Source organism: Pleurodeles waltl, chromosome 11, assembly GCF_031143425.1.
Source record: "Pleurodeles waltl isolate 20211129_DDA chromosome 11, aPleWal1.hap1.20221129, whole genome shotgun sequence".
In the NCBI taxonomy this organism is placed as follows: Eukaryota; Metazoa; Chordata; class Amphibia; order Caudata; family Salamandridae; genus Pleurodeles; species Pleurodeles waltl.
The window spans coordinates 680,715,002-680,728,179 of NC_090450.1; the positions used below are offsets into that span (position 1 = coordinate 680,715,002).

The 13,178-nt window shown below is 42.1% G+C and overlaps 1 protein-coding gene across 1 annotated transcript in view; it reads left to right on the plus strand.

Annotated features, from left to right (window-relative positions):
- Positions 1-13,178, plus strand: part of ANTXR1 (ANTXR cell adhesion molecule 1) — a 398,881-nt gene that overhangs the window by 326,561 nt on the left and 59,142 nt on the right. Inside the window, exon 15 of the mRNA XM_069214185.1 lies at positions 12,989-13,084. Within this exon, the coding sequence (XP_069070286.1) occupies positions 12,989-13,084 (96 nt within the window). The remainder of the gene's footprint in view (positions 1-12,988; positions 13,085-13,178) is intronic.

Genomic DNA, 13,178 nt, shown 5'->3' on the forward strand with positions numbered 1-13,178 from the left:
CTGTACCTTGCTATTCAACAATCTGCATTGCAGCACCATAAAATTATTTATGTGTTACTAACGCAGAAAGGGTACTAACTTCTGCACCTCACCCTACCTTCCAACATTTGGCGCCTCTGTCACACATCTCAAGGACTACTGAAATCCCACTAGGTGCACCCAACACGAAGTATACAGCATGGTCCACTCTCAAAATGGCAGACTCTAAGCTGCATGACCCCAAAGAAGTGAGGAGAGGTCTGAAAGACACCAAACCAGCACAAAGGAGACAAAAGCAGGACCCCCTCACCCCCAGACTCCCCTATAAAATCGAAATCAGAGAATTCTGCAACTCTAGGCCTAATTAATTTTAGATTTCCTGAAGGTAGCGAAAACCAAGCTCCTTCCTGTGCAACCTTCATTGAAAAATGGATCCCCCAAGTGCTCAATATAAACTTAGACAAGGACTTTGAAATAACCTGAGTGCACAGAGTGCCCTCACATAAGCCCGCAAACAGTGAACCTCCAAGAGCCCTCATTTTCAGGACCTTCCACTACTCACATACTTAAGCCATCCTCAAACAGATGAAGAAAATACAGGGAATTAATTGCCAAGGCGCCTCCATTCGGATCCCTCAAGATTACTTGAAAGACTCTGTCAAGAAATGAAAGGCGTTCCTTTTCCCAAAGGAAAGCTCTGAAAGATCTGTCAATACAATTTTAGTTTATTGGTTCTGCATGAATAAAAACAACTTAAAATGACAAAACCATAATTTTTGAAGACCCTAAGGAACTGGACTCCTACATGGTGAAAAAACAAGACCTGAAAATTACTTCTAAAAAACGCGGAATGGATGGCTAACAGTTAACCTGAATCCTTCCCTCTAACTTTTAATAACTTTCTACTCACTTAGTAACATATAATAATCAAGGCTGCCTACAAACGGCCTAAACAAAACCCAATTCACGTTCTTTCTATAACAATGCAGAACTCTGATCGACCCTTGGGATCGATACATGGGCATAGAAGCTCATTCTTCCTTAATAACTATAACAGGCCAAAATGTTTGTTTGAGTTGTTTCCACTTCTTAACACCAAGACAGAGTACATAAAGTCAGCAACCTACACAACCTTAACTAAACTAACTAACTGGCACCTACTAACCTACTAATAATCTAACAATAAACCTCACATCCTACTGTTGACCCTAACCAATGGTAAGATTTATCTTCTCTTCTTCAATGACTGGTACTGTGTGTCTATAACGACCTTCAACCTGCTCTAGTTAAATTGGATGTTTTATAATTGCCTTCAAAGCAATGATGAATTTATTAAAGTGTTTCATCCTCTCACTTTCAACATAATTTAGAATGATCAAATCTCATTCTGACATTAGTTAATATGGGTACCAGCCTCATATTGATAATAATATCATTCAAATCTAGTGCCATCCAGTGGGTCCTTAGTTGTTGTCCAATTGTTATCGACACTGCGTTTTGACCCACAGGTTGGACAATACAAAAATCACTAATGTTTCCCAGCACTGCCTACAATACAGTAACCTGGGTTCACTTGACCAACTCACTTCAATATGTTGAATCTATGTTGAGAATATGCTGCCACTATGTGAACATTATGCTGATACTAGTTAATCATATGTTGGTTCTAGGTAGACACCTTACTGATAACTCATTGAAACTCTGTTGGCTCTACATTGACACTGTGTTGATATTATGTTAGCACTAAAATGACAGTAAGTTGAGAATTTACTGCAAACTGTACATTGTACACCATAATTATGAAATACATCGGGTACCATTTTTCACACCCTAACTGTTGACATAAAAACTTAATTCAGCAGAAATAATGACATGTGTCACCAACTAACACCCATCCCACAAATAGCCACCTCACTCACTACAAATATTACACTTTCTATGTATACTATAACTACAACTACTATACCTGCAAATACATTAACGTAAAGAACAGAATACACATTATTATCCACTAAATGGCAACTAACTCACTAGACACCACTATGAAAACAACGCCAGCCACTCCAGCCACCATACAGTATAGGTAAACATATCATACTTAGGCACTGCTGTGACTCTTAATACACACCCAATTCTATACAGGGCACGACAAGACTGCACTCTGGACCTAGGCTTGACCACTTGTGGCCTCCATCACCTCTCTTCAGTTAGATTTTGTCAGATACCTCTCCATGGTATCTAGATTCTCATCACAAATATTAAATCAATCACTATATTATCATTTTATTCTCCATTTTTTTTAAACTTTCAAATCTTTCCTCCTGTCCTCAATTGTCCTACTCTACTATCTCCTTTCCCTCCTTTGTACTCCCTCCCCTTCCACTCTGACCCATTATGTTTCCTCTAACCAATGCTGTCCCTTCAAACTCACCCACCCACCCCATCTCCTATCCCCAAATCACCGGCAAACAATAACTGGCATTTAGCTGGTACATAGCTGGGAAGACTCACCTCCCACAACAATGCAGAACATAAAAATAATCTCCCTTAATGTCAGGGGTCTGACTCACTCAACCAAACAAACAACAGAAAATCCTAGACCAGTGGTTCCCAAACTGTGGTCCGGGGAGCCCTGGGGATCCCAAAGCCTCCTCAGGGGGCCCGCGACTACTTTAAAAATGAAATAATATTAACAGATTAGGACCCCAGCTTCCAGTAATAACGCAGTAGGGGGGTCCCCGGATTCCAATAATGATTCAGTGGGGGTCCCTGGGTTACAGTAATGATAAAATGGGGGTCCACAGAAGGCAAAAGGTTGGGAACCACTGTCCTAGACTATATACACCTCATTCTCCTTCAAGAAACCAAGGTGGCCATGAAAGAGGCAATTCTCCTAAAAAAAACATGGGTTAGTGACTTTTCTTGTGCCCCAGCCACGAACAAGAAAAATGGGCTGATCACCCTTATCTCGAAAGCCTCTGGCCTCACTGTCCTCAGAAGCAGACACCAAAAGCAGATGTCTTCTTACTAAATTACAGAGGGACAACACTGAAATTATAGTCTAGAACATCTATGCCCCCAAAAACGACAACCCTACCTTTTGGATTAATCTCAATATAAAACTCTCAACATTACCTCCCATCTGCAGAATGATTCTAAGAGTAGATTTTAATTTACCCTGGGACGCCACTCTTGAAAGGAATTCTGCATGTCAATTTAAACCCAACAAATCCCATAAACAAATACTAAACGTGCAATTCTCTTAAACTTAAAGACATATGGAGACTATTCAATCCCACAGGAAAGGAGTACTCATTTTTTTCCCATCCGCACAATACATTCTCTTGCATTGATTATAAATTAATTGACAAAAGTCACATCCCAGCCACCTTTTCCCCAACCATTGAACTATGGCTGTATTTCATTACTCTACGATATGGCTTGCAATACATCAGGAACAAAAACATGGAGAAAGAATGATCTCCTCATGGAGGAATCCTCCTTCAAGGAAATAATCAAAAAAGAGATTGACAAATACATAGAACTCAAAAGGCCTTTTGGTCGAAATGCACAAATTGTCTGGGACGCCCTGAAATACACTACCTGCAGGCACATTATTAAACTTATGTCAAAGAAAAACAAACTAGACAACAAAACCTTAGACCAACTATAACTAAAAATAAAAGCATTAGAGAAAGATCTCAAACACACCAAAGACAAAACTCAATTAAACAATCAAACTAAAGCATGAATACAACAAGATTCTGAGTAACAAAGCCCACCAAATGGTCCAAAAATACAAAGTCATCAATTTCTGTGGACGTAATAAAGCTTGCAACATACTTGCGTCTTATTTAAAACAGACCCGTCAGCAGACAAGAATAACCTTTATAACCAACAAACATGGCAGCACATCGACAAACGAGAAGGACATCCTAAATACCTTAACAAAATATTACCATACTCTCTATTCTAAAAGTAATAACACATCTTATGGCATATGCTTAAACTATCTCAACCTAATAATGTAACTAAGACAGATGAATCAACAAAAGAATCACTAGAACAACTGATTTCTCATAAAGAAATCATAAATGTGATCAAAACAAGGAAAGCCAGTAAGGCTCTGGGCCAAGACGGCTTCCCGATGTCATTCTATCAAACTTGGGGTACCTTCATAATCACTCCATCAAAAAATGACTTATTCACCTACTTCTCCTCCACTGCTTCCATTGAGCTCAGCCGCAGAGGCAACCATAATTGTTATACCCAAAGAAGGGAAAGTCCCATCCAATCCCAAGAACTACCTACCCATATCCCTCATTAACACAGACTGCAAAATGTACGCAGAGATCCTAGCCCTCAGAATAAAGCCCATTCTCAAAAAAATAATACATCCCTCTTAATCAGGATTTATCAAAAGAAGATTCCACATGGATAATATCAGACTTTTCAGCCATGCAACTGAAATAGGCAAACTCCTGCCGAAACCAACCTGAGCAATAGCATTAGATGCGTAGACGGCCTTTGATAAGGTATTGTGGACCTTCCACCAAGCCTCACTCACCTCCTTCAACTTTGGCCCAGCTCTCTCAAAAATGATCCTTGCTCTGTACAAAGAAAGCTAGAATAAACATCAATGGAAAATTGACTAATCCCTTTTACCACCAACAAGGAACCAGACAAGGATGCCCTCTCTCCCCCCTACCATTACTACTAATGCTAGAACCATTACTTACATTGATCAGAGAAAATCAATTCATCTGCTGTATTTCTTTCTTATCAGCCCCACAAAAATGAGCCGCCTACGCAGATGACATTCTCCTCTTTAACACCCAGGAAGACTTAGCCTTGACACACATCGTATCCACCATCAACGACTACTCGGATGTCAGGCTACTGCCTCAACAAGGAAAAGACAAAGGTTCTTCCTCTCAATGTGTACTGCAGCAGCTCACACATCAGCCCCTATGGACTCAAATGGGCCCCAGATAAGATAAAATACCTGGGTATATGGTTCACTCATAACCTTAAAGACTCCATCGATCTCAATGAGAAAAAGACGCTAGGTTACATCAAAGATAGCTTAGACAAATGGTCAACCAGGTTCATTACTTGGTGGCGTAGAATAGAATCTATCAAGATGATGATTATCCCCTCATTCAATTTTTAATCAGCATGTCCCCCATATGCCTCTCAGACACCTTTTTTACTAAAATAGAAGCGTTATTTACCAAGTTCATCGGGAAGTCTAAAAATCCCATAATTGCCCTAAAGAAACTGAGATTTCTTAAAAAAACTTGGTAGCCTAAAGTAACCTGACTACCGGAGATACCAACATGCTAGTCAAATAGGGGAGCCACTGGCTCCTAACCACCACAATGGCTCTCAATTGACACCTGCCGCGCTAAACTCTTATCACTCACTTCATTTCTAACCGTCAAAAACATTAAAACACACCACTCTATAAGCATTCTATCCAGCATAGCACAGGCACTCTGAAAAACTGACAACAGACTGCCCAACAAAATTAAACACTTATGTCTAGCCTCACTGTGGCACAGTGAAAACTTACAACTAGATAGGAGAACAATGTATATAGAGAAATGGGCAGAGAAAGATATTCCCCTGGTGAGAGATATCAGCACCCCTCAGAACCCATACCGTTCTCTCAATTTAAATTCAAATTTGACCTAAACTACCTAAACCATTACCATTTCCTTAAAATAAAATCACTTATGGACAAACATAAACCTCCAACCCCACCTGATCAACCCAACACATTAGACAAATTTACCAAAGGCAGTCACCCAGCTTCCAAACTGTACTTCCTCTTACCCCCCACAAATCCCTTGCTAAATAAACTAACACAAGGCAAGTGTGAAACTCTACTATCAGACTCCAACAACACTCCAAAGGTCCCACTGGATGGGTCATCGACCTGGAGTAACCTCACTTCCAACATAATACCCCCATCATTAGCACAAAGCAGATACTGGATTGCCAATATGGCCCACTGGACTCCAGCCGAACTGTATCAACTAGGCATCAGGTCCTCCGATACATGCTGGAGCTGTGAGAAGGAAACAGGAGACTTAAAACACATGCTAATGGAGTGCACCTCCACCAAAACGTTCTGGCAGGACATCAGAAATACAATATCTCAAATACTTCATACAAAATGGACTCATACATAGCCTCTGTTACAATGGGCATCCTCCCCACTGACATTAAACAGGCATTAAACAAGAAGGACCGTCTCCTATGGGACATTCTGGTCCCAACTGACTTTAAAGTTATCCTCAATGAATGGAAAGACTCATCCAAACTATACCCCCCACATGGTGGGAATGGGTCCAATTCACCAGAACTGCCTATAACTCACTAAACATACTTGAAGACAACACCAATGAAGAATGGCAAACTCTGGTGCAAACTAGACACTTTCATGTCTCACTCATGTATGTAACTATGATCATCTAATCACTCGATCATTCATGCATTCACACACTCATTCTCCCACCCTCTCTCTCCACGCTCCACTCTCCCACCCCCTCCTTTCCCCATGAACTCCCTATTTTTCACCCATATCACCTTCTTCTTCCCTTCTCTTGCCTCCTCTCTTTTACTATGTCTCATTCACCTACATCTGAGGTACCTTAATCATTAACCACAACATCAAAAACCGCTCCGTCATAAACTTATACACTGATTAACCTCAGCTCACCATTGCAAACTAATACACTTATCTCTACGTTCTACTTTTATAAAGGTGAACCGACTCCTTATGCTGTATCCTAAATTACTTTTCCCACTTGATTTGATGGTACCATACAATGTAATGTTTCTTTTCATTTATGTTACTTACTTTTTCTATTGTATAAAATCCTGATAAAACATGCTTTAACCCCTTCGCTGCCAGGCCTTTTCCCCCTCGGGTGCCAGTCCTGTTTTTGGCTATTTGGGGCAGTTCACGATTAGGCCCTCATAACTTTTTGTCCACATGAGCTACCCATGCCAAATTTGTGACCTTTTTTTCCAACATCCTAGGGATTCTAGAGGTACCCAGAGTTTGTGGGTTCCCCTGAAGCAGACCAAGAAATTAGCCAAAATACAGCAAAAGTTTCGTTTGTTTACAAAAAATTGGAAATAAAGGGCTGCAGAAGAAGACTTGTGGTTTTTTCCCTGAAAATAGCATCAACAAAGGGTTTGCTGTGCTACAATCACCATCTTCCCAGCTTTCAGGAACAGGCAGACTTGAATCAGAAAACCCAATTTTTCAGCACAATTCTGTCATTTTACTGGGACATATCCCATTTTTACTATTTGTTGTGCTTTCAGCCTCCTTCCAGTTAGTGACAGAAGTGGGTGTGAAACCAAAGCTGGATCCTAGAAAGCAAAACATTTCTGAAAAGTAGACAAAATTCTAAATTCAGCAAGGGGTAATTTGTGTAGATCCTACAAGGTTTTCCTGCAGAGCATAACAGCTGAAATAAAGAAATATTGAAATTGAGGTGAAAAGAACAGCCATTTTTCTCCACGTTTTATTCTGTAACTTTTTCCTGCGATGTCAGATTTTTGAAAGCAATATACCGTTACATCTGGTGGACTCTTCTAGTTGTGGGGATATATAGGGCTTGTAGGTTTATGAAGAACCCTAGGTACTCAGAGCCAATAAATGAGCTGCACCTTGCAATGGGTTTTCATTCTACATCGGGTACACAGCAATTCATTTGCTGAAATATAAAGAGTGAAAAATAGGTATCAAGAAAACCTTTGTATTTCAAAAATGGGCACAAGATAAGGTGTTGAGAAGCAGTGGTTATTTTCACATCTCTGAAATCCGGGGTGCCCATACTAGCATGTGAATTACAGGGCATTTCTCAAATAGATGTCTTTTTTACACACTGTCTTACATTTGGAAGGAAAAAATGTAGAGAAAGACAAGGGGCAATAACACTTGTTTTGCTATTCTGTGTTCCCCCAAGCCTCTCAATAAAAATGGTACCTCACTTGCGTGGGTAGGCCTAATGCTCACGACAGGAAACACAACATGGACACATCACATTTTTATATTGAAATCTGACGTGTTTTTTGCAAAGTGCCTAGCTGTAGATTTTGGCCTCTAGCTCAGCCGGCACCTAGGGAAACCTACCAAACCTGTGCATGTTTGAAAACTATACACCTAGGGGAATCCAGGATGGGGTGACTAGTGGAGCTCTCACCAGGTTCTGTTATCCAGAATCCTTTGCAAACCTCAAAATATGGCCAAAAAAACACGTTTTCCTCACATTTTGGTGACAGAAAGTTCTGGAATTTCCACAAATTTCCTTCCACCCAGCATTCCCCCAAGTGTCCTGATAAAATGGTACCTCACTTGTGTGGGTAGGCCTAGTGCCCACGACAGGAAATGCCCCAAAACACAACGTGGACACATCACATTTTCCCAAAGAAAACAGAGCTGTTTTTTGCAAAGTGCCTACCTGTAGATTTTGGCCTCTAGCTCAGCCGGCACCTAAGGAAACCTACCAGATCTGTGCATTTTCTAAAACTAGACACCTAGGGGAATTTAAGATGGGGTGACTTGTGTTTGGAAACCTGAAAATATTGCCAAAAAAACACTTTTTTCTCACATTTTGGTGACAGGAAGTTCTGGAATCTGAGAGGAGCCACAAATTTTCTTCCACCCTGCGTTCCCCCACGTCTCCCGATAAAAATGGTACTTCACTTGTGTGGGTAGGCATAGTGCCCTCAAAAGAAAATGCCCCAAAACACTATCTGAACACACCAAAATTATCAAATACAAAACTACCTGTTTTTGCGGGGGGCAACTGTGTTTTTGGTCCTGGGCTCAGCAGCCATACAGGGAAACCTACCAAACCCAGACTTTTCTGAAAACTAGACACCTGAGGGAGTCCAGAGAGGTGTGACTTGTGTGGATCTCCCAGTGTTTGTTTACCCAGAATACTCAGCAAACCTCAAATTTAGCTAAAAAATCATATTTTTCCCACATTTCTGTGTGGGATCACCGCACCGGAACAAATTTCCTACCACCCAACATTCCCCTCAGTCTCCCAGTAAAAATGATACCTCACTTGTGTAGGCGGGCCAAGTGCCTGTGACAGGGAAGAGCCACAAACATGTCGAAATTGAGGGGGAACCAAAGCTGGTCCAAAAGGGCAGTTTGAAAAAAAACATTTTTAGGCTGACAAGTGGGGCAGACTTTTTATCGGTATAGATGAGACAATGCTGGGTGGTAGGAATTTTGTGGATTCCTACAGATTCCGGAAGGTTCCATCACAAAAATGTGGAAAAAATGTGTGATTTCCAGCAAAGTTGGAGGTTTGCAGGGTATTGTGGGTAAGAAAATGGTGAGGGGTGCATGTGAAGCACACCACCCTGGACTGACCCAGATGTTTAGATTTCAGATGTGTCTAGGTCTTGTGGATTTTTCTACATGGCAGCGTCCCAAAGTCCAAAAAGTGCAGTCCTCACCATTCCAAGTAGGACGATTTTGAGAGTTAGCCAAGCTCTCATGGCCCAAATGTAAAACCAAAACCCAAAATAATCAAATGTCCTCTTGCTTGCCGTGGGATAAGTTGTTTTAGTGTGGGGGGGGAGCTGAAAACTGTTACCCCTTCAGTTGGGGTGGGGACAAAACCAGGCCCATACTGGTTGGTAGCCACCACCCCACTATTTTTGTTTTTAATTCCCTGGCATCTAGTAGACTTTCTGCCCCTCCCCCCCGAGATGTGGAATGGGGGTAATTGCCCCATCTGCCCAGAACAACTTTGGCCCTATTTATTTGGGGTGGAGGTATGGCCATACCCCCACCCTTTTATTTTGAAAAAAAACATTCCCTGATCTGTAGTGGGCAGATGGGCCTTCCAAAAATAGGCCTATCTGCTTTCAAGGGGGCAGATATGGCCAACAGTAATGTGCCCCCATGGGGAGCGACCCTTGCCTAAGGGGCTGCCTCCCCAAACAAAACACACACATACGCACACACCAGTCCCTGGTGCCTAAGTGGTTTCTGCCCCCCGGGGGCAGATCGGCCTAATAGAAATAGGCCGATCTGCCCCCAAAGGGGGCAGCAATGGCCTAAAAACAATTCCCCCCCCCCCACCGGGAGCGACCCTTGCCTAAGGGGCCGCTCCCCTTATCAATATAAATAAAAATAAGAAATTCCTGGTGTCTAGTGGCTTCTGCCCCCCGGGGGCAGATCGGCTTAATTAATATAGGTTAATCTACCCCTGGGGGGCAGAAAAGGTCTAATTAAAAAATTGCCCCCCGGGGAGAGACCCTTGCCTAAGGGGTCGCACCACTTATCAATATAAATAAAATTTAAAAAAATCCCTGGTGTCTAGTGGATTCTGTCCCCCTGGGGGCAGATCAGCCTAATTAATATAGGCCGCTATGCACCAAGAGGGGACAGAAAAGGCCTGATAAAAGAATTGCCCCCGCCTAGGAGCGACCCTTGCCTAAGGGTCGCTCCCCTTTTGACGATTTCATAACTACCAAAAAAATCCCTGGTGTCTAGTGGCTTCTGCCCCCCGGGGGCAGATCGGCCTAATCAATATAGGCCAATCTGCCACCGGAGGGGGGGGGGGGGTGCAGAATAGGCCTAATAAAATTATTGCCCCTAGGGGAGCGACCCTTGCCTAAGGGGTCGCTCCCCTTATGACACAAAGAAAAGAAAAGAAAAAAAAAAAAATCCCTGGTGTCTAGTGGATTCTGCACCCCCGGGGGGCAGACCGGCCTAATCAATATAGGCCTATATCCCCCCCCCGAGGGGGCAGAAAAAGCCTAATTATTAATTGCCCCCTTGGGAGCGGCCCATGCCCAAGGGGCCGCTCCCCTTATCAAACAAATAAAAGATATCTAAAAAATCCTGGTGTCTAGTGGGCATTTCTGCAGCCCGATCGCGATAGAAATGCTCAGAATGACATCAAAAGAAAAGAAAAGGCTTTCCTTTATTGTGATGTCTCTGTCTGCCACCTCCTCCCGAGCAGAAGAAAAATGTTTGGCATTTCTCTTCCGCATCATGCTGGAAGCATGCTGGAAGCATGCTTTCAGCGCGATGGGAGGTGACCAGGGATGAGGTCAGCATGCGATCGCGTGCTGACATCATCAGACGTCATTGGGGGGTGGAGGGGGCGGGGTGGAAGGGAAAGCGATTCCCCTTCCATCCCTGCCCATGGGAGGGGGGCAGGGTCCAGGACGAGGTGGCTACATCCGTGGCACCTGAGCGCCACGCCACCGGACACAACCACCTCGTCCTCTGCACCCAATGGGTTAAATTAAAAAAAGAGGTGCAATACAGGGATTAAGCTGATTTATTTGTCTGCTTAGCAGTACACAACTTCTTTGTCAGTAGCACATTGGGACTTCTGACATTTTGGGAGGTTTTTGAGTACCTGAGCTGCAGTGGATGTCCTATCTCCTGCTACAACCTCTTTGAAGGACCCTTTTTTTGTGGCAAATCCTGATTAGGCTGTAATCATATAGTTTAGCCTAGTTGTATCCAACCTGTGGTCTGGGAACCCCCTGGTGGTTCACAAAGCCTCCTCAGGGAGTCTATGACTTCTTAGAAAATTAAGTAATATTAACAGATTAATAAAGTGTATATAAATAAAGTGGCTAAATGTAATATTGAAAATTTTGAAACGTACTGTAAATGTCAAGGAATTTGAAGTTGGAGGCTAAAAATTAAGGGCCTGATTTAGATATTGGCGGATGAGTTACTTCATCACAACGGTGAGGGATATCCCGTCCACCAAAATCTAAATCCCTTTATTTCCTATGGGATTTATATTTTAGCGGACAGGATATCCGTCACTATTGTAACGGAGTAACCAGTCCACCAATATCTAAATCAGGCTCTAAATTAGGTGCATCAGACAGAATATAGTGTGGACGATGTGTGGCTTCAATTGAATTTAGAAAAGCTCCAACCTTCCTATGAAAATCATTGTTATGTTTTATTTATATTTATTTGCAAATTATATAATATGTGTTATTATTTGTGTTTGATGACATGCTTGTTTTCGTATTTTTGTGTATTGTTTTGGGGTTCAAATCATTAGCAATGTTTAGGTCGGGGTCTCCCGCTTCTAGGAATGACTCAGTGGGGGTCCCTGGGTTCCAAAAATGATAAAGTGGGAGCCCATAGAAGTCGAAAGGTTGAGAACCACTGGTTTAGGCCACTCATCCACACTGGTCGTTGCTTCATTCTCGAATTTAAGATTGTGGTGTCTGAAAGATGTCACAGAGAAAAGTTTTAACGTTTTAGTGGTGTATTTCCTGCAGTCCGGCTTCCTGACAGCATTTGATTACTTACCTTACACTGATTTCCCCACCAAGCTAACTGAATGCACAAGAGACTAAGGCAAGATCAGACCAGGTGAAAAATGTGACAGAAAACCAGTGGCACAAGATTCCTATCAGCTAGAAGCCAGACACAAATAAGACCCATAACATGAGAGTCAGTTGTGACATATTTATCAACCGATAGCTTCTAGGTGGCTCAAGGAGGAGTATGCTGCCATCTTCTAAATTTGATCAGCCTACATATTAAACCCACCATGATCAACATAAGGTGGTTAAGTTATTCTTGAACTTAGACCATCAAATGGGCTACACCTGTGCAATAGTCTAGATACATTTATGATACAATAAAACCTTACGAGACACATATTGAAAAGAAGGATATTGTAAACAGGGCAATAGCCAAGCTGCAAGTTTACTGTGCATGATTAACACTATATCCCACTTTCGTATCTCTTTGAAACTCTTCTCGTTTTTCACATCAAATATTCGCCCAGAAGGCACTCTGATGGGAGATGATGTTTGCTAAAGTGTCAAAATGTTAAATAACTTTGAGAAAGACTCCTTCTTTCCGGAATACTATAGAAATGTTAGAACATTTTGATCTGTTATTTCTTTTACCCATTTTTGAAAGAGAAATTCTTCTGGGGCTCAGCTTTAAGACTATACTTATCGCACACAGGAGGAAGATGATGATGGCTTGCCGAAGAAGAAATGGCCAACAGTCGATGCATCGTACTATGGCGGCCGAGGAGTTGGAGGCATTAAGAGAATGGAGGTGATAATAGCCAAATCGCTATGTGTCCATCTAGCTGGAACCAGCACTGGATATTCTAAATAATACCAATGTGCTTTTCATGTATGCTAAATCG